This window comes from Zootermopsis nevadensis, unplaced genomic scaffold (assembly GCF_977971745.1).
Source record: "Zootermopsis nevadensis isolate Lab colony 2312 unplaced genomic scaffold, Znev_1.0 Znev_ptg000030l, whole genome shotgun sequence".
NCBI lineage: Eukaryota > Metazoa > Arthropoda > Insecta > Blattodea > Termopsidae > Zootermopsis > Zootermopsis nevadensis.
In genome coordinates this window covers 4390344-4415758 of record NW_028259162.1, presented here as the reverse complement: position 1 = coordinate 4415758, position 25415 = coordinate 4390344, and the positions used below count along the sequence as shown (strand labels likewise).

Genomic DNA, 25415 nt, shown 5'->3' with positions numbered 1-25415 from the left:
ACTAATGCATACCGACTTGCTTTCCCTGCCATTCAGAATAGAATACGGTTTACGTCTTTCCTTCACCTCTTACGATGATGTAGCTGAGGATCAGAGATATTTTGTGTTGATGATGGGAATGTGATTATGTTGATAAAAATAACACCTTTCAGGTATAAAATTCTAATGTAATACCACTTTATTCTGACTTTTATCCAATGTCAATATAAAATACAGTATCCATCTCATATGCTTTTTATTTAATGTGACAACATTAACTGTACTTAAGTTCACAACATTGTAATGTAGCATATATAAAGAAAAGTAAACTTCTTGACCAGAAAGAAATATATACTACAGCGACCAAGTTAGCTGGTAACAAAAGCTAAATATTGGTTGGTTCAGACATTGTAATATGAATCAATTTGATGAATCTTGCCTGTCATACTTTATTCTCACAAATATTTACATTTTTACAAACAGCCAACATCTGGATGAAGCGCTCAAAAACTTTCTGCTGAAATACTGTTAAAAATATTGTAATCTGCCATACTATGGAAGTCTGCTGGTCTCACTGTTTATAGGATTAACACATATTTGTTCTCGTTATTATAAAGTCTAAATTACAAATGTAAAGATATTAAAATTATCTGATAAAAATATATGTACAAAAACGATATATTATGATGGATAGAAGTATGTGTTTGTTTCAAGCACAACTACAATTAATTTCTTAATTGTTCCACTCAATTAATTTTTCAATAGGCGGTTATTGTGTTTAGTTTGTTGCTTTGCCTAAGTGGCATGGCAACACCATCTTTAAGTTCTGGATCAAACCTTGTCTCTTATTAAAGTTTTTGTCCTGCATTGTTCATCTGAAAAGCACTTGAACAAACTGTCTTCGTATTTCTAATTGTTTTCTTATTAATTTCTAATAACTTATTTGATATTTTATGCCAACATACACTTCTATCTCTAACTGATGGGCATTGTTGTTCTTTCAAAAACATTTAGTTTCTAAGGTATAATGGATATATATATTTAAGATTATATTAAATGTGGTTTCAAAGATGTAATTTAAATGATTTCAGTTTACGTAAGTCAGGTCTATTATTTTCAGTTATCACATTTTCAAATGGATTTATGTTATTTCTGTAAATGCAGTGTTAGGCCTAGCACAGTATTAGAATTCAGTTATAAATATTAATTACTTGAATTAAGAGTAGTTTTACAATTCATCGATCAACCACAAATATACTCTTAACACTCCATATCTTCCTTCACTTTTAAATCCCATTTTCCAACATAACGACTTTGCTTTGTTGGAATAACACCCACTTCACTTAGTTGCTGGACAGATATGTTGCTTTGTAACAGTCTCTTAAGATATATCAACATTTTATAACCAAAATGTCACTAAAAGAGCTCTATTATATTACATATATGAAGTTATTATGTTTACCGCTTATAAGCATGAAGGTACACTGAAGTATTTGGCATTAAATCCAATCTTTCTCTGTTAATGCCACCATTCCGTTTGCACATCCATTCAGCATTCGTTTGATGTCTACAGGCTGATTACACCTGCAGTCCTTCATGTTGATCCATTTGTTTCCTGGGTGCCATTCTGGAAAAGTGCTGCCTTCTGCTTGAAAGCTGTTCTCCTCTGTGCCTTTTCTTCTTCTTCTCGCTTGCGCTGTTCCTGTTCTTGGCGAATTTCATCTTCAAACTTACTTGTCTTCCTCAGTTCCTCAATCTGAAACACATTTTGTAAACTTTCTATTCCGGAAACACTTTATTTGATGTGGGAAGTGTAAGACCTCAACTGTGGTTTGAAGTCCATTTTAAGTTGTATATTATATCACATCATACTACTACACCATGTCAGAAGGAAATGGAATCCCATTGCCTGATCTTCAGATTTAGTATTCTAAGGTTTCTGGGTTTGATCCTTGCCCTTTGCAACAAGTAAAGAATGTGTCAGCATAATGACAGCCTGAAGACAGCAGTTCACCCAACTCCCACAACAAGAGTATATAAAAATAACTCTATCAATAAACAATGCCCTATGGGTGCTTCTGTTTCAGAAATGTATTCCTTCGCATTTGCCTCGTGGCAGAGGACACGAAAGTAAGAAATCCACAACTGAAGCTTTATAAACCACTGGAAAAATGTTTCATTCCTTGCCTGGTTTTTTTTGTGACATAAATTTTGGCACTGAAATTATAATTTTGAATGTCACTCGAGGAGCATGTGGCTCTTTCTAAGCAAAATAGACAAAATTATTTTATTCTGAGTGATACGTGTTCAAGTATATATAGCTCAGTAACAAGATGGCAGACCAAAACCAGGATGTTTCTGCCCTTTGTTATCTTGCATTACATCCCACAGAGCTCTTTGATTGTTTCGTCAATAAAAACGTTTACCTTTGCTTCAAAGAAGTTCTTGGCTCCTCCAACACCCACTTCTTCAACGTTGATCTCAGTTAACATGGCCAGTTTGCAGAGTCCACTCTCTTCTACCAGTTCCCCGGCTTTGGCTTTGCGATAGATCAGCAGGAACTAAGAGTGGCCACAAATAAATCAATTTTATATACAACTTTTTTATTCCCTTATGCGAATCCTAATAAAGAATAAATATGCATATATGTGAGTTTGCTTATCTCATATTTACAGAAGCTGAATGAACAGATGCAGTGTTATGAATTGGTTTCCACAATGTTTCAGATGTTTTTAATATACAGACAATTTTGAAACGCATCTTCTCATGATTTCAGTGGATTGTTGTCATTATACTCGCAGATATTTATTATTATTCTTCTTCTGTATTTCTTATATTAATAGAGAAGATTGCAAAATGAGGAGCTTCATAGTTTATGCTCTGCACCAAACATTATTAGGGTGATCAAATCAGTTTTTTTGTAATTTTGAGCTCCTTATTTTACTTGGTGTTCATTTATGACATACATAGCAATAATGGTAAAGAAGTGGAGATTGATTGCAGTTAGCGAGGAAAGGAGCTGCATGTTATAATCTGAATAAAAGATTAAGTGAGCGATGAAGCTATCCTTATACCTAAGCACCATGCGGAGGTGTGGTATTCCTTAGTGACAGATGAAGGTAACTGATGAACTTCATCTCCACTTGGGCCATTTCCAGGGGCAGAGAGCCTCTGGTATTGAAAAAGAGGTTGGGTGTGTTCCAGGGGCCTGAACCTTATGGCAAAATGCAATCAAATCGCCATAGTTCAGCTCAATCGTCAGCCGTCAATCACTGAGCTATTTAGGCTCGTATAAATGAGCCCACTGATTTGGAAATTATGTGAGGAGGAAGATGTTGACGTACTTCCCGGAAGCTGATCTTGTTGTCTCCATCTTCATCCACTTCTTTAATCATTGCTTTAAGCCCCAGGTGAGTCTGGGGGGCTCCCAACTTCTCCATCATCCTCTTCAGCTCCCCTAGATCCAGGTAGCCATCATGACCTTCGTCAAACCTGCAACATGAAACAGTCCGAATTAGGGGGAGAATTTCTTAGGATTATTTAGTTGTTATTAATATCGTCATCATCATAATCATCATCACAGAATTTGTTTCTGGTGTCTTTAGAGTCCATCATGGCAGCACTTCTTTCGACATAACACAATAATAAAATGAGGTTTAAAGTCTGTTACTAGAACAAAACTGTTAGTTGCGGCGAAATAAACATAACGTCATTTTATTGGTTTATGTTTTGTAAAAGAGAAAAATAAATACTGTAAGAGTCCACTATGCTTAACACGTGACAGGCTGATGAGATAAATAAAAAAGACCTTCATCTGGGTACTAGCAAATCTTCCAGGTTAACTGTAATCGCGTTCAGGAAAGGGGTGAATATAATGACGTGAAATATTACATGCGGTTGGACCCAAGACATCTTTTCAACTGGACGTGACGTTGCAAGTTATTCAAGCGCATGCAAGAAACAACAGCGAGATTTTGAAGTGTACTGCAGTTATCTGTATCAGCTGCTGTGAAGACTCCCAGACGTGGTTGCGTATTAAGGATGGAAAGTATGAAAGATGGAAGTCCAGAACTCCTTTCTTGACTAACGTTACTTGTGATCTGAGTTTCTCAGCATCAGCCGTGTACAGAGTATGGCAGGGTGGACGTTGTATAGAAATTGCAGCACTATGATGAAATTATGTCCGTAAAATTATGAAAAAAATAATAAAATTATGTGTAATAAATAACGAAGCTGTGGAAGGTCAGATAACAGAATAGCTGACTATGGACTGTATGTTCGGGGTTAGTTCCCCGACATGGGTAGCTATCGCCGGAGTGTTCGGAACGTTCTTTAGGCAAAAGCAGCCTCCAAACTGGAGGGTTCCGTCTTCTAAGGTGTGCCTATGCCACGTTGTACATGAGATGTGATTTACCAAAACTCTGGGTCCAGGGGTTCCTCACATTTTTCTTCTGGTCTGTTATCGCTAAAATAATATATTTTCTTTTCCTTTAAATCATTTTTCTCTGTGATGCGTTTTGAGCACATACCCAGCACCCCACCTCTGTTTTCTGGCTAGAGCGATGCCCCCCCCTACATCCTGCATAAACTGGCGTAAAATAACATTTCCGAGTTCAAGGGCCCTAGAGATATGTTTTTCAGCAAAAATGTAGTGGAAGTTAAAAAAACATTTTCACTCTTTCAGTGTATACTAGAATGTTAAAAAATAAACACTCGGCTGTGAAGTCTGATAAGGTATTTGCCTAGACAGTTATCGAAATTCTTCTGTAAGCTGTTAGGAACTCACATCACAAACTAACGGAGCGGGTTAGCTCAGGAGGAGTGCGACCTTCTTTTGTTCAGGTGGTTCCGAGTCGATCCCGGTAGCGGAAACCGGGTATCGCTGTTATCGTATGCCCTCTCAGGCGAAGTCCTGGAGACCACGACTTCTTCCTGAATGAGGTTCTCTGTGGCCACAGAACTCGCTTTATAGGGGGAAAATGCTAGCATTCACACTTGCTTTTCGCTTGATTTATTTTCTCCCAAGAATAATTGGCAAGTAACAGACTTTCTGATAGTTTTGCTCAAGAACATCGTTTGCGCCCAGAGTTATATCGTAGATTTCCGACAAAATCTTCTCGCTGTTGACGAAGAACAGGAGTCTTCCTGCCTGGTTATTATGTTTGTTTGTGTAGCAACCAGACAGGTTCAGGTTCAACCAATAAACAAATACGTCCGCCTTCTGGGTCCCGCACGTCATGGTTTTAAAATTAGCCGACTTGAATGTAAATAACAGCCGACAGTGACTTGTATAAACCTTTTCTGCACACTTTGTCTGCTTAAGACGCTGCCCAATGAAGGCAACGAATCTATTGCTTGACACATAATTGGAATTTAAAAGAAGGTAGGAGGACTTGAGGTTCTCACAGCGGTGAGTATGAAGATTTCCGTCTTCTGGGTTGTTGCGCTGTGTAGTCTGGTAGATGTTTACAAACGTTTCAGAGGTCATACTGCCTCCATCATCAGGGCGATGAGTATGAAGATTTCTGTCTTCTGGGTTGTTGCGCTGTGTAGTCTGGTCGATGTTAACCAACGTTTCAGAGGTCATACTGCCTCCGTCATCAGGGCGATTCATCGCGCACAGCGCAACAACCCAGAAGACGGAAATCTTCAAGGTAGGAGGAATTAGCCGTGGCCTTTTTTATCGTTTTAGTTGAACAGCGTGTCGAATTGGAGAATGTGGAAGGAAGCGGGCGTAGTAGCTTCCAGGAACTGTTCCAGTATTTGCCTGGAAGGAATGAGGAGACCCCAAGTAAACCTCGTTCAGAATTTCTAGCCTCCTTGGCGTTCGGTTGCTTGTTTCATGGTGCTATCCCAGTATTTTGTAAATTGGGAACCGAAAGTCTCGGATCACATTTTAGAAACAATGCAGCAATAATACTGCGTGTACGGTACCTTCCCCTGACTCATGCCAGTGTGACTTTTCACTTAAAGACAGCTGGGATGGGTCAGATTCGCGCAGTGGAAGTTACGTCCCGGGGTTCCTTGGAACCGTGAAGCTGCTCCCCCCGGTAGGCGTTCCCCGTTTCGAATTGGGTCAGTCAATGGAGCTTGTCCTCGGTCGGGGATCGACCTGGGACAGGATGTGGGTCAGACATGCTCCATGCTCCTTGCCAGACACAATATTGCCAATTACAACGTGCCATCCCCTGTACGGAGGCAAACACTGCTGGTGGCATTTCGATTAGATACGAGGACGAAACTGGGGTAACACTTCTGCTGGTGGGTTCGATTATCGACAAGAGATCGATCCATCGTCTCTAGTTTATTTAACAACGCTGCCAGTAGCTCAGAATATCGCGTCGAATGATAGGATGGTTAATTTATGATGAAATGGTAAGGCCGTGGAAGGATGCTGTGGTGGCCTCATTTTTAAGGTGCTGTAGAAGCATTTTTACGGAGGGACTTCCTTCGTTTTCCTGAACACTCGGGCTCGGAGACCGATTATCGGACTCAGAAATTCCACGGTTTTCTTCAGTCTCTCCGGAACCCGCTGGCATCACAGTACTCTGCAGTAGCCACGACTGGTTCCTTCCTGGTGTGCGACTCAGAATATTTTTCCGTCTTTCGCCAGACACGTAGAAGGAACTGCGCAGTTACAGTATGTCCTTTAATAAGCTTGATCGGCCTGTGACCTGTAAAGATCAAGGTAAAGGCGAGAGTCGGGCGGTGTCACGAACATGAAGCAATACCCACCCACCTCGGACGAAGGACCAGCTAATCCCGTTTTTTAGTCGTAGAGTGGTTTTCTGCACTGATAACTTTTTGCTTTCTTTTCGTAATTGTCGTCTAATTGATGCAATGTCTCGGTGATAAGTATCATTTTCCGTGTGTCACCGCCATTAAAAGTGTAATGTTTTATATTAGTGATTAAAGATAATGGCGACACCAATCAGCTGAAAGGTTGTGGTTTTTTTACGTCGATGCTTTTAAGAGTTGGCCGAGGGCAAGCACCATTGACCCAATTACAAATGAGGAACTATAATTAGGCTACTATAAAGAAACCTACATTACTTTATTCTTACTACAGTCTGAAATGCCTGGTTGAAAGAGTCGATGTGAGAAAGTCACTTGGGCGACTGTTCCGTGGATGAAAGGAGGGCAATAGTAAAACAGATTTTAAAGAAAACGAATGTGCGGAAACTGCCTGCCGGAAGATGGAGGTGATACGTCTAATGTGAGGAGGATTATTGAATAATGAACCTGAAGGGATGTGGCAAGAAGCGATATTGGCCTTATTCAAGGTACTGACACGGCATTTGCCTGTGTACGGGCCGAGATTTGAATCCAGGACCTCTGTGCCACAACCCAAAGAAAGACAGCTTAAATTTTCACCCTCGTGAAACTGACACAGTAGACCTATCATTTCCAGAACGAACTGTTTTATGTGCAGTACTAAAAATCCCTCTTTGTAGCTTTATCTCCTCACGAGTCCGCGCTCCCTTACATCTTTCTTAAATATTTGAGACACGATAAGCATTTCAGTCGTTGATTGTGTTCTTCTCGGTTGTCCTGCCGCGTGGTCTTGAAGTGCCTACGAACATGTTGAAGCGATCCGTTCCTTCGAAGTGTCGGTAACACATCCTCTTGCTGTAGTGTAGACGGCCTGACATGGTAGCAATAATAGTAGGCGATTACTCAGGTTCGTTCATATATTTGCTTTAGCAACCTAACAAACCTTCTTTTCCTCTGGTATCCATGGGACAGAAGACGGCTGGTTCTAGAGCCTGTCTGGACGTCACTGGCATCAAACCCCGACCGTCCAGAACGCAACAGCCACTCCTCGGCTCCGTATTAACACTTTTAAGCCGAAGCTCGCCAAAATATTATTTATGAATTCAGGCCGTACCGCCAAGAAAATAGCCATAGAAGATGACGCGCCTTTAAACCCATCCTGATACACGCAAAAGAAGCAACTCTTAACCACTGAAGAAATTAATGATTAAGGAAATAACAGCTTGTTTGCGGTGAGGGTCATACTAAACCCCCCCCAAAAAAGTTAATTGTTAACACAATTGGGGCATATAGTTACCATTGGCCTGCCACGGTGGTCTAGTGGTTAGAACGCTGGCCTTGTAATCCTGGGGTCTCGGGTTCGATTCCCGGCGGTGCCCGAATTTATAACTTGTGTTGGGCAAGATCGTGGTCTAGGCAACACGGAGTTTTCCTCCGGGGGCTTCCCCGGTTTCTCCGTGGCATCCCAACAATTACTCCATTCACACACAGAAGAAGGCAATGGCAAACCACTTCTGGATCATCTGCCAAGAACGTATATGAACAGGTCCCAGTCCGAGAAAAGGATGGAAGGGTCCTGTTCATATGGACCTGTCGTCAGACAGAACACTACAAATAAAAAAGTTACCATTGAGCTTTAAATCATTAAGGAAAATAAATCAGAGGATTTATGTGTGCACTGGCATTTGTTTCCTTGGTTATTTCTGCATTCAGTTCATGACAATTCAAATGACCTTTGTCAGACGGCACATCGGTATGCAAAGAGTGGTCTTACCTCTGCATTTGCCTTATGCGAAATAATATGATTCCTTGAATGTACATTGCATTACCACCGGCCTTGTTATAAGAGTAACTGCTGACGTGTTGCGAGAAGAGAAGTGCAATTTATGGAACTTTGGATAGAAACAGTTCAAGGATAACACTGCATTGCCTTATCCCAGGAATGTTTGTGTGGTGCATAATAGTACCGTATTTGAATTGATTTCCGATCATAGAATTGCAAAAGAATACATATTCCAAGCTTGCCAAAACTTTTTACCTTTACATTTTAGTTTTATCATATGAAGAAAAACAAGAAACGTTGTTAAAAGTTTGGTTAGGAATTGCTTTTATGTCGAAGGTGTGGGAGAAATGCGCCTTAAAACTACGGACACTCTTATCTGCGTCGCACTGCTACACGTACAGGATGCCACACCTTTCTGTCTGCTGCGATAACTTTTCCATGTTCTCGTACCTTTCGAGGGCATATGACATCGGCTTTGCAGCATTTAAAACCCGAAGATTCAAACACCAGACATCGAACGTCGCGGAGTAGTGGATAGCACTTTGCTTCGTATTCGGGAGATTCCAGGTTCGAATCTTTGGTAATTGGGTAGAATAAGTTTTTCGATTATTTCGGTGGTACCTTAAATAACTTAAACTTGTTTCCTTTCTTATTAGTCGTTTAACATTCTATATTTACGTTGACAGTCCATGTATGTTATTTTACATAAACCGTTCTCAAACTCTGTTTGTCTGAGGCTCTCTTGATGTGATTAAAAACGTCTGAGGCCACCGAACTATAAAAAGTACTTAAACGTGACTTATTAGTGTTAAAAAATATTTACTAATGGACCTTAGAGGTATCTACAAAGTACTGTTCTGTTAAATTGTATATTTCTTATTAATTTGTTTATTGTAATTCGACCAGTACACTCTCCTGGAAGAAACCTTCAGGGACCTCTGGCATCCGCGGCTCCCAGTTCGGGAAATGCTAGTTTGCAACACAGAGGGTTTTACAAGAAATGTCCTTTTACAAGTACAGTATGTAGCATGAAAATAATAAAAAATGTGAAAATAGAAAGATGCTTGGAACTCGTCACGTGTTGGCGATGAAGGACAGTTTAGTCCGTGGCTGTTCCGTGAACACGTTTTGCTCTTAATTATACCTGTTCCTTGCCAAGCTTACAGAAACGCGTGACCAAACCGCAACTCGACTGACTGTGAATGAAAGTTGCTGTTTTCTATTTTGCACTTTTCTTTTCTGATGATGTTTGTTGTTCCTATAATGACGCGGATGAATTTGAGCTTCGTGTGAAGTAGGAATTATATTAGACCGATACGAGACGAAATTATTTCTCTCGTTAACTTAGGATAAATCAGTAATACCAAATTTCACCGAAATCTTTCTTGCACGTCTGTGCACAAATGAATGAAAATCTACTTCCCACTGCCACCTACAAGAATAATGCCGATGCTGTAGGACAGTTCTCGTGCACTTATAACTTTTAATGAAACACAAGCGCGATGTCATGAGACACAATAATTGTGTACGAACGCGGAGCTGAAACCGCTCGTTATTTTAAAATATACGTTATAATTGGAAACAGGCCTAATCATGTTCACGTGATGTGATACAAGGTTATGATCTTCTACCACGCGTTAGTTCGCATTTAAGAGATCTTAGTCATTAAACAGACCCTATGTGAACCTGAATTTCGTGACACACAATGTCGTTTCCCTGACCTTGTTTTACGTCACACTGTTTGTTCCGTAGTGTCCTGATGGCATTACGCAAGCCAAGGATAGGGTCGTAACACGCAACCTGTTTTAAATAACAGTTATTAGACAAATTTGGTTCCGTGGTCATCTTAAATGTATTTTTGGTCAATAAAAATGCTAAATTTTACTGAATATTTCTGTGAATTTGTAGCTTGTCCAGTACATCTAGCTTCATATCTCAGAATAAGAGAATGATTTGCGACTCTTTGAAGCAGAATCTAACAAGCAACTGCCGAATAACCTCAGTCTGATACGCAGTTTGGTCTTCTACGTCACTGACATTTACATTCCTTCTTAGGATTGGAGGAGTGATAAACGGTTAACTGGTAACCGAAATTAGACTAAGATGTGTAAAAGATTAACGTAATGAAACATATTGCTTGAAACCTGTCTGACGGCGATCTCTTTACCTAGTCACCGTAAAGATTGTGACACATCCGATTGAGTCACCAATCTACTACTGTTCGCCAGAGTTCCCGCTAATGGCGACAATTATGCAGGTAGAATGTGTGAACATTTCACGCGGTTTTTGGACGGCAGGCTCCGTGTACGACTTAAGATGTAGCAATTCTTTTGAAAAGCGATAGCGCCACAATATGACCAAATAGTCGGCAGTTATCAGCGAATTATAAACTGTCACCATGATCACTTATGTTGTTCAGACACAAAATAACATTTTTACGATTTAAATCTCTTCACGTCACTCATTTTCTTATTTTATTGAAACGTTTGAGAATGCAATATTTTTGGATGTATGCATCTTTTTGTATATTTTAGACTGTACAGCTTCGGATTTCGGAAATGATCGTCCTGATGATGGAGGCAGTAAGCACCTCAGAAACGTCGGCCATTTCTACCGGATTTCACGGCATAACATCCCGGAAGACAGTTATCTTCAGTTCGTAAAAAAGATTCTTGTTCTTTTACCTGATGTAGCAACTTTTGATGACGACCTTTGTGAGGGATAATAACGTTTGGATTTCAGTTTCATGTAAAGCAGGGATTGTTCTAAATTGATGTGGATCAAAATTAAATTAACCTGCCAACATCCACGACCGCTTGTTATTGAATTCCGGTCATTAGTTTCGAGGCATAAAACATGTCGACAAACATGCACAGCGCTCCCATCATGCACATTGTGAAAACACACACACAGAAATGTGCATAAGAATTTATATGTAGTGGCAGTCGATGTTTCAGTTTAAACAGGAATTAAATTTAATTCAAATGTAACAACGCTAAAAATCCGGGTAAACGTCACTGTTACTGCTTCTGCTCTCTGCGCATGTTATTTTATGCAATGTAAATTACAGGTACGTGCCATGACCTCTCACATACATCGCGGCTGCAATCCAGTATCCAGCATCACTGGATTTATATTGCATTGGTCCGCCGCACTGCGCCGAAGCGAATGAGTATAAATAAATCTGTGCTTCAGCCTCCCTCGGCCTCCAGCTCCTTTCAGCAATCGAGCTACTGGTTTATCATTAGCCAATGCATAACTCTGCACATCGTTCTTGATTCCGTTCTTCGTTGCAATCACTGAAGATAGCCGGTCCTCAGCGTGCCGATTTGAACTTCTGTCCACTCACTGACTTTTTCGACCCTCCAAGGAAATCCTGGGACAATACCACTCGTGAAGATAATCGCATGTCGCTAAAAGAATCGGACCTGGTTCAGGTGCCAGACTGAGACGTGTCCCCGCACTGTGTTGTCCGGCAGATCCTGACGTGTGGGAGGGACGTCCTTACATAGGCATGCCCGCAGTTGGCGCTGTGTCCTATTTTGGTGCTAGAGCCATACCTCCTGCCACTGTCCTGTTCAGGCAGGAGACAAAGCTCCGGGGGACTTAACTGTGTCTGCCTGAACTAGCCGTGTGGATCAGGAATGTAAGAGCTTCTTTGAAGCCGTTGAATCTTGCATTTGTTTCAGTTATCTCCCACTGTGTTTCAAGACGAGTTCGTGAATACAACAGGTCCTTATTACCTTCTGACGGGGATCGAACTCATGCCTTTCTGGAGGAAAGTAGTGATAATAAATCCATAAAGAAACAAAAATGTTAGATAACGCCTGGAGACTGAAAACGTCGAGTAGTTTTCCTGCTTGCATACTCGGGGCTTTCCCTGATTTCGCCTAGCCTCTCCAGGTGCATGCTGGCGTGTACCTTCAGAGAGTCCACGACCACTTCCATATCCTCATCTCTCTATTCAGTATCATTTTTCAACCTCATTGGGTGTTCATCGTTTAAAGTAACGTTATTTATTAACGTAACAGAGAATTTGTATTTGCCGGAACCTCTGCTGGCCTGGAAGGAAGGAGTTCGCCTTTGCTCCGTTTACATGCGGATGTCCTTTAGTATCTGCCAGTGTTATCAAACAGGCGTATAATTCACTGAGGGCAGATCCTGGGCACGTCGCAGAGCACAGGCTGACTGCTAGTCATTGCGGAGGCATATTTCCAGGGTGAATAGTAATTACGCACACCAGATTATAGCAGTGGCCTCCTGACTGGCTTTGTAGCTTTTCCTTATTCAACCGGTGCCTCGTCCCCCAGGGCTACAGGGCTCTAACCCAAACTGTAGCTCATATTTTGATGGGATCGTCACTAAACCCCAATGAGAGCCTCCACTGGCCGTAGCTATGCAGTGATCAATAAATTACTAGAAGGACCAGTCGATCGTAATAGATTATGTCGGACACGTCAAACCGGCAGTTTGTCGCGTGGACCTAATTTAGAACATATAAAGAGAAGTAGAACAAGTAATAGCGAGGAATGTAGTCGTGTGAAAGTTAAAAAGAAATTCAACATTCCAAGCCAACGAGCCATCTCCTATCGTCCTAATTGCTCTCAGTAGCGTTTTATGACATCTGTTGCATTGTCTTGGTTGCTCCAGGTAACACCGTGTTTTCGGCAAAGTTCATTGCATAACATTTGCCGTTGTGCTAGAATACAACAGTTTCTTTGTCGTCGTTTTTCAGCGTCTGACAGTTGAGTGCTGCAATCGTAACTGTTGAGGTGACGCGTTGATAAAATATCCCATTATCTTTAGTATATGTAAATCAGTGCTTATCAGTCGTGTACTTAGGCCTACATAAATAAAGTTACGTGCCTGTTTGTATGTTCAAGTACCGAAAGAAATAAGGTTATAGGCTTTTCCGTGTGCTCACTCCATGAACAACCAGTTCCTCATGTCGTGAGGACGTGTAGACAAGTCCAAGCAGTTTTAACCTCGACTCTAGACTGAGATGAGTGGTCAGCTTATCAGCCCTTACCTCCGGGAAAATGTTTCCCGGAAGCAGACGCTGTGTGCGTGTGATGACAGAAGTCCAGAGTTGGGCCTGGAAACGAACCCATGCCGTCCAGTCCATAGGCAGTCAACTTCGTGTCCTCGGTATCGTGAATCGCCTTTGCGCTTTTATATCCATAATTTAGGATTCTGTTTTCGAGGAACGTCAAATTATAAATTTTTTGTCGACAAGGATCGCAAACTTTGTTGTAACACCTATAGGCCCCAAGTAAGAGGGACATGTCCAGAAATGTACTATAACCTTGGTGTTTTCACGGTGGCGAGAGTTTATATTCTAGGTTGTTGCTGTGTCATAAAATCCCGTTTCGAAGAAACACGCTACCTCCATATTCAAGGTTGAATCACATTATAAATCCTTTTGCGTTACATTTGTGGCAGAAGTTAATGTTTCAGTCATGCAATCTTCTGCTTCAAGATTGAGTTTCGACCCTCGGCTTCATTATAACACAGTTTTGTGGTAATGCGCCATTTTTGTTACCATAAATTCTAATAAAGGCTTTTTTCTTTGAAGTTATTGGTGTAACTAAACTCAGGGGCTAAGTGAGTTCTGTCAGCTGTTTCCTTCGCAACAGGAAGTGGGGAGTGTGTGTCCCCAGTCTTCCTTCTTATCGAAATAACGCCAGTAAAACTTGTCGATTACGTTACAGTAACAAACGCTCATTCCATGTTTTCAGTATTTCCAGCTCGAAATTAAACACAGGAAGACACAACTGAGATAATACGCGTAATGTGAGCCAGTGAGGTGCTCAATTGAAATTATTAACGTCGTTAATCATCAGAGCATTGTGTAGAATAAACCCTGTGCATTGCTGAAACAGTCCTATCCAGGAGTCTCCTTTCAACGTGATCTCAGTGTCTTTAGGCACGTCCTCGTGGTGTGTCATGTTTCCTTATAATGACGTTACAAAATTAGATTCCATTGTGCTGATTGAATGACTGATTAGTTATTTTTTAAAATACACTCATCTGCACTGGTTATATATTATTGTCGACACAACAAGTTGGATCATAATTTAAGTGTAATCAGATCTCTCGATTGTGCTCCTCTGTTTTGTGATGTCACGCACATAAACCTAAGGAAATAAATCCTTCCCGAGTGGAAGGATTATACAGTAATCTGTGCATATTAAAAATAAGTCTCTGGTACCGAAAATTCTGAGGGGAAATTTCAGAAAAATTTCCCCTAACAAACGAAAACTCTTTAACCCGCAAAAGAAAAGGAAATATACGAATTTAGCTGAAAATAATGTGAAAATCGTGTTATTAAATGTTTCCGATTTAAATTTTGTTCTGTACTGTGATTCCACGAATTTGATTTTCCTCAACCGATCACCATAGTTACCATCTTAAAGACCACCCACTCGCGAATTCAACTTCTAAAATAACTGGCGCTGTGTGTGAAGACAAAGATGCGCCTGTCTCGCTCTGGTTTCTTAACCACCATCATGTGTGGAATTTCGTCTTGGCGAGTTTATAGCCTGCATGTTATTTCCAAAGTGTTAGTCGATCCACTTCTTATGTGGTCTGGTAGGGCCACTGTAACACCTTCAATCAAACATTGGCATTAATACATTCGAAATTAATGAGGTCACAAGAAGAAAGGAAAATATTATCCTGTCGCAACCGGTTGTTATGCTCGCCTATAGTAAAGCAGGGGCTGTCAGTGAACGGAGGACTGGCGTTTGTTCTAATAAGGTACTGCCAGAGACAGAGGGGGGGGAAAGGGTCAAGGTAAGGGGATTTCACGTTGTCAGTTGTCATTTTGTCTGACGGCTGTTCTGCCCGTCTCGATACTGGTCCAGAGTAACCCTGTCAAGTGCGGCTGAAATATTAATATTATTCATAAAATATTCTTCACTCATTTACTTGAGGGATGTGTTGGAATAAAAAGGTTACTTGTAAATACTTTATCAAAATTCCTTTGTCGCCTTCAAAATATTTCTATTATACTGACACCTGCTACCGGCTCGGTATCCCCCACAATAATTCTTCAGAAATCTTTGATGCCGAAGACAGATTTGTAATATGCAACCTTAACTTATAACTTCGCCGGCATTCAACTTTCCTGACTGCCTAGAAACCCTGCTGATGACGATCAACTGTCCTCAGACTAAGTAATTGCAGCAGACAATAAGTTTTTGACGAACGTAGTCTTATTTAGGCCAATACCAAACGCGGACTCTCTGTTAAATTACATTACAATGGGAACTCCCAGGGTCTCACATTGACTGTAGTATAATTATTATATAAACGTTATTAGCACCAACAAGAAACTGGTGTTTCCAGGCCGAGGTTCGAATCCCGAATACAGGTCAAAAGCATTGCCGGTTGAGAAAATATGATGTGTTTTTCTTTTTCAGATCTGTACATTCACAAAGCGTGTACTCGTTATTAGAACATTGTCTCTAATCCTCCAGGCTCTTCACGACTGACCTCACCATTTGGTTCGTGGTATGAATAGAGCCTAATACGCTCCAGCTTTTTTCTAATGTCTACCATTATCCGCAGTTGAATATTTTTAGACGTTCTGTAATCATATTTGACGCCTTTATGGCTTGGTAGGATTTGAGGTTTTCACGGTGGTGAGTCCGAAGATGGCTGTTCTCTGTGTTGTAGCGCCGTGTTGTCTGGTGGGAGTTTACAGGCGTTTCAGAGGTCTTTGCTGCTTCCAATATCGGGGCGATCTGTGATCGTCGACTGTGGAGCGTTGACTAACCCTAGTCAACTTCGTGAAGTGGTGAAATTGTATCTTCGCTCGAATCAACTCTTATTCCACCTGCAGTTTTAATTGTTTATTGATCAGTCCAGCTGGTAGTTAGTTCTCTCCCACGCAGGAAAGTTGCCGAAGCCTTGCTTCGCGTACTGTAATGTGGAGAAGGTGCTCTTAAGACGCATTCACACGTTTCTCGGCGCTGTGCTAGATGAGAATGCAAAGGCCTCACTTACTTATTTGATTCGCTGATTGGCAATCGACTATTCCGTGCCATTGTTTTGTCCTATGGTTGGTGGCGTGTTGCCCTCCATTCCTAGCACAGTTTGTGTAAGACTTCATGAGGAATCGATACTCTGAAGATTATTTCTTGTCGCTGTGTTATTTCTGGAGAGAGCAGCGTCGCTGTATAACTCAGCCATAGACTTTACGAGATTATGGCCCATTAATGGATTGATAACATGATACAGGCCACTTCGTGCTGCTACAGAATTTACTAACATATCGTTAGTTTGCATTATTGATAAACTGAGATCTGACTGACGCTAACCAAAGCTCTTCGTATGTTTACACCTCGCGTGGCAGACAATGTTTCTGGATAAAGAATGGAACCTGGATTCTGTCCTGGTTGTCTTTACTTCTTCATAATCATATAAACAGCTAACCTGACAGTAGGATTCCAGCCAAGGAATGGATCTCACTCAAGATTAAGAACAGTTAATGAATTAACTCCATGGAGCTGAGTCTGTCAGCTTGTCAAGAATTCCCCGTCTTTTATGGATCCCGAAGACACATTACCGTGTTCACAAGAACCCGACACTGAACCCTATGCTGAATCCAGTCTATACTCTATTTCTTCAATGTTAATTTTATACCATATTCCCATTTATGAATTGGTCACTAATAATATCTTTTGAAGATAACAAATCATTAAAATTCTCATTATGCATTGAAGTCTCCGCAGGCAGTCAGCCGACGTTTCGGGAGCCGTCTCTGTCGGTCCTCATCAGGAATCGACTCCCGGAACGTCGGATTTTACGGCCACCTGACGCTGATGGCTATTGAATTAAGTCGCCGCGAAAGCCACATCACAAATGTTGAATTTCCGTTGTTCTTTCGGTTGACGGAAGAAAAACAACTTTTGTTACTTTTTTAAATCTGTAGGATTTTGTACAATGCGCACATCGAATGACGTTGGTAAATAACATTTTGCTTGGTGTCTCTTTCTAAAAGTAAAATTAACTGGGAACTGCCCATGAATAGAAAGTAACGGTTGACATTGGGGTATCAAGAGACGAGGAACGCAACCCCCGTGACGGTGTATTTTTATCAATGGATAGTTGGTGACAACTCGCCTCATTGGGTATGAAGGACACGGCTGGCTGGAGTCTGCGGCCGGCCTGTGGTTGCATGCCTGCAAGCACTTGCAGTCGGGACGAATTTTGCACGTTTAGGGCTAGAGACTGAACAGAAGAGGTGGATAAAAAATAAAAGAGACAGAGAGGTAGAAACAAAGAAATAATATGCACCTGTAGAGGGAAAAGAAACAATATGGCGAAAGTTAGGCGGAAAGGAAAGACACAGACGTGGAAAGAGATGAGGTAACAAGAAAGATGGTAAAACAAGTGGATCAGTTGAAACTAGGTAAAAAGAAATTCGGCGTGAGTGGGAAATAATATGTAAAACCTAACAAGACAAGGGAACAAAGAAGAAATAACCTAACTTGGAAAATAAATTTAAAAAAAAAAGATTACAAAAGAGGGAAAGGAATGATATTTGAGAGGCACGACCACGTAACAAAAGAGCAGGTCGCCAGTATCTCACCTGCCCTTCCTCTGGGGGCCAGAACCGGTTTAAAAATCCGGGTCTTTTTAAATTCCACATGATGCCTGCGACATGGGACATTTCTCTGTCTGCAGCCCGCTCTCACCTGATGCCGAGATGCGGGTGAGACTGGTCCACGGTCAGATGTCTGTGGATATTCCCTGAGTAGCGGCAGGTATTAAATGTTTTTAATAAATTCACCATCACAAAATCTGTAGTTGAGGGAGATGGCGAAAGTAAAGGAAGAATGAAGAAATGGAATGTGACGAATGAGAGAAGTAACACAAAAACGCAGCAGAAGATAATCGATAACTATGGAGGAGGTGGCATGACAATGAATAAAGATGATGCGCAGATAAACAATAAAACGACGACGATGAAGGAAAAAGAGAAAATTGCGACAACAAACAAGAGCAAAGACAGCGGGAAAATAAAACAGTAAAGAAAAGAAACGACGAAGAAGTGGGCAAGAGCTAGACCAAGACCAAACGACGGCCCTCGTGATCCTGGCTGAGATCGCATTTCCATCAGTTTAATTGTACTGAAATGAATCACAAGCAGTTCTTTGGCTTCCGAACTAGGGTCTATGTTTGTGCTTATTTAGCCATATTCAAGGGCAGGACATCTTTTCCGCATGCGGTCGTTTGGAAACCCGTACATTTTTCCATTGCAACCAATTACCGTACTCGTCCCAACGTTCCGCAATCGGCTTGCCCACGTGTCAGGTAAAAACCGTTGTCTGGAATGTCTGCAGATGGTCTAAAGGAGAATATCAAGGTTGAGAGGACAAACCCGGGTGAGGATGAAGAAAGGTTATCTTGCATTCGGTTTCGACTTGAGGTGGACAGATGAGATCTCACTGCCTCGTCCGTGAATCGAGTCCCGACTCTCCAGTCCTTTGTGGCATGAGACGATGTGGCGCAGATAAGGTTGGGTCACGACATTTTCCTGAAGGGTCTGATTTAAACAATATACATTTTAAGCAGGACAGTCGGCCGCTTCGTCAAACTGAAAGAATTATGAGGTATGGGATCACTGGAGGGACTGACAAAATTACGCGAATTGCCTTGACAACCGACTTCGTGATCGGACTTAGACCGCAATGAAAGTTTCCAGCTTGTAATTTATTTGTCCTGTTTCAGTGACAATGATCAGACATTGCGTCTATTCTGTTGTCTGATTCTTTCTTTACGTGTATTTCTTTGTTCTATATCTCGTTCCTTGCTTCTTTGTATCTTTTTTTCTGTGTTGAACACGAAGTGTGCGTAAATACCAATTAGTAATCATTACCACAGACAGCGACCATAGAAACAAGACACTTCACTGCCAACATCGCTCATTGAAACAATCAGTTTGTGCAACATTCCGAATGGTCATGTTCGCAGCTGGTAATAAGAGGGGAAATGTAGCCACGTACTTCAGACGTCGTTAAATTCGGTCTACTCTTCCACCGAGACAACAAAGCTGGCAAATAACACAGTCACCCGCTTACAAGACATGCCAGTGATCAGGGCTGAACCGGGTTGAATTCCAAGAAGACCTGTTACCCCTTTTATAAATAAAGTAGGCTACTGTGTTCGGAGAAACCAGTGTGAACCTGTCACTCGTTCAAGATTGATTATGTAAGTGGGAAAATCAGTCCCAGTTTCATAAAAATTGTGGTGGGATTCCAGGTAGATTCATCATATGTTCGTCGACAAAGTCTCTGTTCAAGTTACTGAATCAGATGTTGGAATATCATTAACGAGATCGGGGAAATATTTGGAACAAGACGGTTTTGAGTTGCTTTCCGGCATTATCCGATCTTTTGTGAGACCGATATTGGTTCGTGGGTAATTTAGGAATGCTGTAATAATATCAGAAGTTATTTAGCATCGAATTAGGTTACATGTCCTGACGAGGAATCAACAGTGAACCATTTCAATAGCCTAGGTCGAATCCCTTTTCATATTTGAAACATTTTCATGATCTGTCGCACTCCAATTGTCAACATAATTTCATAAAACAGGCCACGACCACTTATCTCCGCATTCATTTTGATTCAGAACATATCTTTCGACGCTACAAGAACTGAAGTTCCCTCGGCTACGTAGTATAATATAAAATACGCCAAGAACAAATAAGAAAAGTTTTAGAACTGCCTGTTCCTTCATGTTGGCTTATATTAAAGACACTATTGGGTTTCATCTTGCGGGGAGCGGGCAGATAAGCGACTGGTTCCACGTTCTGCCAAGTTGGCATTCTTCTGAGGCGTTACTTTCACTGCATGCTGAAGGTAAAATAGAAGCTGCCTTTGAAATGTGAAAGAGCAGACCTCGCCTCTTTATAAATGCGTTTACTTGGGGCCATCTGTTTTAGAGTTGCTTACATTTCAGTTCTGTATTCATTTATCACAAGTTGTGGACCTGGTCTGTGCAAACCCAAAGTTAGAACACAAACATCTTGTCCAGGTGTTTGCAAGCTACGATTTGTAAACGGTGCGATCCTTGTAAAAGTGGCCTACTCACGAAGAAATTATCCCGTGCCACTTTTACAAGTGCCATTAAGCTGCACGTGGTTGAACAACCAGGGGTCGTAGGATTTGAGGTTTTCGTGGCGGTGAGTCTGAAGATGGCTGTCTTCTGGGTTGTTACGCCGTGTAGTCCGGTAGAAGTTTACCGACATTTCAGAGGTCCTTGCTGCCTGCATCATCAGGGCGATCATCGCCCGCCATCTTAAAGCAGGAGTCGATTTCGGGCAGGGACATCCCCTCCCCCCACGTATCTAATGAATTCCGGGGGTTAAACGGTCGGGGCGTGAAGCTGGCCACTCAGCTCCGTCTAATACAACAGCTAAAATGCTTGGGACTATATCTAAACTGTTAATAGGTCTTCATGGCAGAAGGACCACTTTATCGTGACAAAACACTGTCACTAGGAGATACATCTGGGAGTGTACAGTACATAATCAGTTCCTGTAGGTGTTTGGACGAGGTGGGACGTGCGTATTTAGAGACCCTAACGGGACTCGGACACCACTTACGCCTGCTTCTTGAGCCCAGGGCAAGGTTCCCATAAGCAAATTATTGCATCAAGTATACGGCTGTCCCTTTATTGCCACGGTGGTCTAGCGGTTAGAACGCTGGCCTTGTAATCCTGGGGTCTCGGGTTCGATTCCCGGCGGTGCCCGAATTTATAACTTGTGCTGGGCAAGATCGTGGTCTAGGCAACACGGAGTTTTCCTCCGGAGGCTTCCCCGGTTTCTCCGTGGCATCCCAACAATTACTCCATTCACACACAGAAGAAGGCAATGGCAAACCACTTCTGGATCATCTGCCAAGAACGTATATGAACAGGTCCCAGTCCGAGAAAAGGATGGAAGGATCCTGTTCATATGGACCTGTCGTCAGACAGAACACTACAAATAAAAAATAAGTAACTCGATATGCCATCTTCTGTAACAATCAGTGATTCCTAATTTTTTATTTATGGTCCTGTGTGATTCTCAGTGTAAAAAAGGTATTATTTCCCGAAATAACATTAACCAGTCGATCGTTATAACATGAGAATTTCACATCAAAGTAGCCCCTGCTTCCATGTTAATATCAGAATTCCACCAAATACTACCTTCCCAAGGTTCATATCAAAATTCAAAATTTTGATTTAATGCAGTCTGCTTAACTTTTCCCTTTGTTCCACTTTTTATCACTTTACTTTCTCCACTTTCAAACGCTTTACCTTCTCTTCAACTTACCTTTACCAGAGAGACGAGCGGACTCTGCCTGGAAACCTTCATAGCCGGAAAATTCCTCTCTATCTCCCCCTCCCGCTACACTCCCTAAATTTCTTCTTCCTCTTAATTCAAACAATCGGGAGTGGGGAAGAGAGGGTCCCATTAACTGGGTCATAAATTAATCAGTAATCATGATAGCACGATGTGTAGAACTGATTGCAAAGGAAGTGCCCATACCAAAGCACAACCACGTGCTGGAACTTTGCGGGCCCTCGCCTAAATCACACTTCACATCTCGCAGTATCTGTAAATGACGACTAGTCAGCTGGTTTCCGTGTTTCCCCGCAGAACTTGGATAGGAGGCGTTCAGGCCGAGGAGAAGAATTGGTTTGGAATAGGCGTCACAATTTTTAAGACAGAAAAGTGGCCCATGATGCCTGGCGTATTTGTATTTTTTATCAATGAAAATTATACGCGTAAGCAGGTAGTACTTAACAGACTAATTAACCAGTGAATCCGTCACACTAAATTAAAAAATCGAGCCATAGCGGACGGTATGTAAAGATATTACAGTGGAACAGGTACCACTATCAGAATGTAGGATAAGTTAGACGTATTGACAGACAGGAATGATCACTGCAATTTTAATTCGACTTATTACATAGTTAACCAATCCAATTAGCGATTATGGCTTCCTTTTCACATTTTACACGAGTCACCACTCGTAACCATCCTCAAATCTCGTTTCAAAATTGAATAACATCTGCATTTGATACAGCATCTCCCGTGTCATATTCGCACAACAGAATACACGCTGACCGTTACAGCGTTGTTATTTTGGACTTCAGAAAGCCTATCTGTTGGGGCCCACTGGTTGAGCTGGCTTGGACCTGGACATGGTATGAGGACGGATGCAAAATCCAGCTTCCGAAACTTTGAAATTCAATAATTTTTAATTTAGACGATGGACAAAGTCCACAAGTACCATTCTACATAGTATTACGCACCATCGTCAGAGACCTTCAGACTTCGACCAAGCTGACCGTTGTTAAGCCTTCGCCTATTTATATAGTGAGGTATGAATAATACCTAATCCAGCGGAATAATGTGGCGATGAGACTGCCCTCTGGAGCCTGTTCAGTAACATGATTAGACCTATTGGATTATGTTTTAAGAATGCGATTTTGATATCGGTCAGAGTTCATTACATATGCGTGGTATATGTTCTTTTAAATGGCACGATCTGTAGAATGAAGCATTACTCCGCTTACTCTGACTTCTCAAAGATAGAGAACCTAATATCGCAGTTCAGTGGTTGGCATTTCTGCTTTCTATTCGGAAGGTCGCGGTTCATAATTCAGGCCTGGAGAACAGCTAAGTTTCCCTCAGTTCTTTCGGACAAATGCAGACATGGTACCAACAAATAAGCTAAGACAGTTTCATTCCACGTCCTTTGCAATTTTTAAATCCACAATCCTATTCTTTCCCATACAATCAACGCAGTTGAAAAGATGTGAAGAATCGATGTATTAAGGAATATTAGGAATATTCCTGGAATGACGAGATTTTGAGAATCTGTACTTTTATATTGAAAATATATATTTTGATACCACAATCGCTAATAAGTCCTGTGTGGGACAGATAATGCAATGCCAACGATCCAATTTTCTGGCAAATCTATGCGATACAGAACTGATACGATTCTTTAAAGTAGATGTGTATCTCACACATCACTTATCATTTCGAAATGACCTGCATTTAGTAACGATTTTCTAGAAAACTCATCGGCGGCGTCCTTGGTTCAACTGTGACGTATTCTGCGTAGAAAGAAATTCTCCAGTACAAAGATTAACTGGTTAATATTGTCCAAGGTAACGATCCCTGTTCACTAAGAGAATCGTAACAAAATCTATAATACATAATGCCGAGGTACTGACTATTAAAGCAGGCGGTACATGTAGTTACCACTGGGCTATAAAGACCTAATATTTAGCCAAGAGTTCATGTGAAACTTTCGACGTTACCTATCTCTCATAGGTTCGAATGTTCGTGTTCTAGAAAACCGGCAACATTCTAAATTTCCTTTCTCTCAAAGTTAGATACTAAATTAAATAACAAACAATATGCTAAAATTTTAGCTTTGTAATGTAGAAAAATCCACGTGTTAATCAAATATAAAGAGTTACTAACCTGTTAAATGTCTTCTCATATTCCTTAATCTCCCGGCGTGAAAATTCATGGAACTCACTGAAGACGTTCTTCTTGACGTTTTTGAACTGTGGAGTGACTTCCTTTCCCTCGTCCAGCGCCTCATTAATAGCCTGACGCCTGTTGAGGATTGAACTCAGTTCTTGGTCCGCGGGCATTGTCTACTCTACTTTCGATGCACGAAGGACTCCAAGCACCCTGCTCCACGCAACAGACCCACAGGCACTGCCGAGAAAGTCTCCAGCTGATGAATTGGCAGGCTTGCTCTAGCAGACGACAGTACGTCGACGCAAGTAAAACGGCGGGAAACCTCACCACGCATGCGCAGAGGTGAAAGATTACTCGTGTCATTGTTGTGGTTCAGGAATTACTCAGAATGAAAGCTAATGATATCGCTTTTTCTCGTAACTGTGACAACCAATGGTGACGTCACATGAACGATAGTGTTTTCCTTATGTTACTCACCTGCACTAAAAGAAATGGATGTTGATTCAAAACGTGCCTCAGGACTGTTTTGGCAGAGGAAATTGTCGGGCAACGGAGATAATTATTTATTGCTACTTAATGAAAAATTTCACTATTTATTCTCTTCAGCTAGGCATGTCACTGATTGGGCTCTGTGGCTTGCCCAGATTCTGAATTAATCTCTTTAGATATATGGTAATAATCCATGGAGAGGTGATCAGCGCATCGTAAGGTCTCTGTTTACACACAAATTAGGAAATGTACGCATGACGTAACATTTCTAGAGCGTCTGATGGAATTTGATCTTTGGCGTTTGATTCCCACACAATCACTTCCGCTCGTGAAACACAGGTAGGTTTGCACCTAAAGTACCCGTTTTTAAATTCTTCTCGGGCTACCAGCCGTGCAAGGTTGCTTAATGAAGAAAACACCAACGTTTCGAGAACCATCTTCGCCCACGCCCTCAGGGTACTTCTGTTACGTAGATATCTGGTTCTTATATCGGCTATCTTAAATGACTTGGATGTGATTTTACTCAGTATGTAACAGGTGATTTCCGGAAATAGTAGCTTGAAAGACATCACAGTTTCCTTCCATATACTCACCTGCTCCAAAACATGATTATCTTGCCAGTTGGAAAAGTGTCGTTAAATAACCTAAGAATCATCTAACGCTTGTGGCAGTGGCAGCCAGTGTTGACGTCATTTGTGAGCTGCAATTGTTTGTTGCACATTGCATTGCGTGTAGTGTACATTACTCATTAGAAACGGCTCTCGGAATTATGCAGTTCGTTTTAGAACCTGGTGAATCACTGCGTGTTATACTCGCGGTTGACGAGCGGTCTCTTGTGAGTAGCTAGCTGTTCCTTCTCTTTTTTTAAATTTTGTCATTTTAAAG

At 41.4% G+C, this 25415-nt stretch overlaps 2 protein-coding genes across 2 annotated transcripts in view; one reads left to right on the top strand and one right to left on the bottom strand.

Annotated features, from left to right (window-relative positions):
- LOC110830462 (WD repeat-containing protein 48) overlaps nt 1–25415 on the top strand; it is a 43741-nt gene that overhangs the window by 600 nt on the left and 17726 nt on the right. The gene's annotated exons all lie outside the window — the stretch shown is intronic.
- Nucleotides 156–24303, bottom strand: Swip-1 (EF-hand domain-containing protein D2 homolog Swip-1). The gene is made up of 4 exons (XM_087359012.1): nt 24036–24303; nt 3324–3471; nt 2406–2540; nt 156–1735 (listed from the first exon to the last, which is right to left on the bottom strand). The coding sequence occupies exons 1-4, from the start codon at nt 24209–24211 to the stop codon at nt 1574–1576; spliced, it is 621 nt and encodes a 206-aa protein (XP_087215138.1). The 5' UTR covers nt 24212–24303; the 3' UTR covers nt 156–1573.

Excerpts from the sequence above, each read along its gene's own strand:
- Swip-1 (XM_087359012.1), bottom strand. The coding sequence starts at position 24,211 with ATGCCCGCGGACCAAGAACTGAGTTCAATCCTCAACAGGCGTCAGGCT. Across the intron at positions 3,472-24,035 it reads TATGAGAAGACATTTAACAG|GTTTGACGAAGGTCATGATG; the intron begins GTTAGTAACTCT and ends TTCATGTTGCAG. Across the intron at positions 2,541-3,323 it reads ACAAGATCAGCTTCCGGGAA|TTCCTGCTGATCTATCGCAA; the intron begins GTACGTCAACAT and ends GGCCACTCTTAG.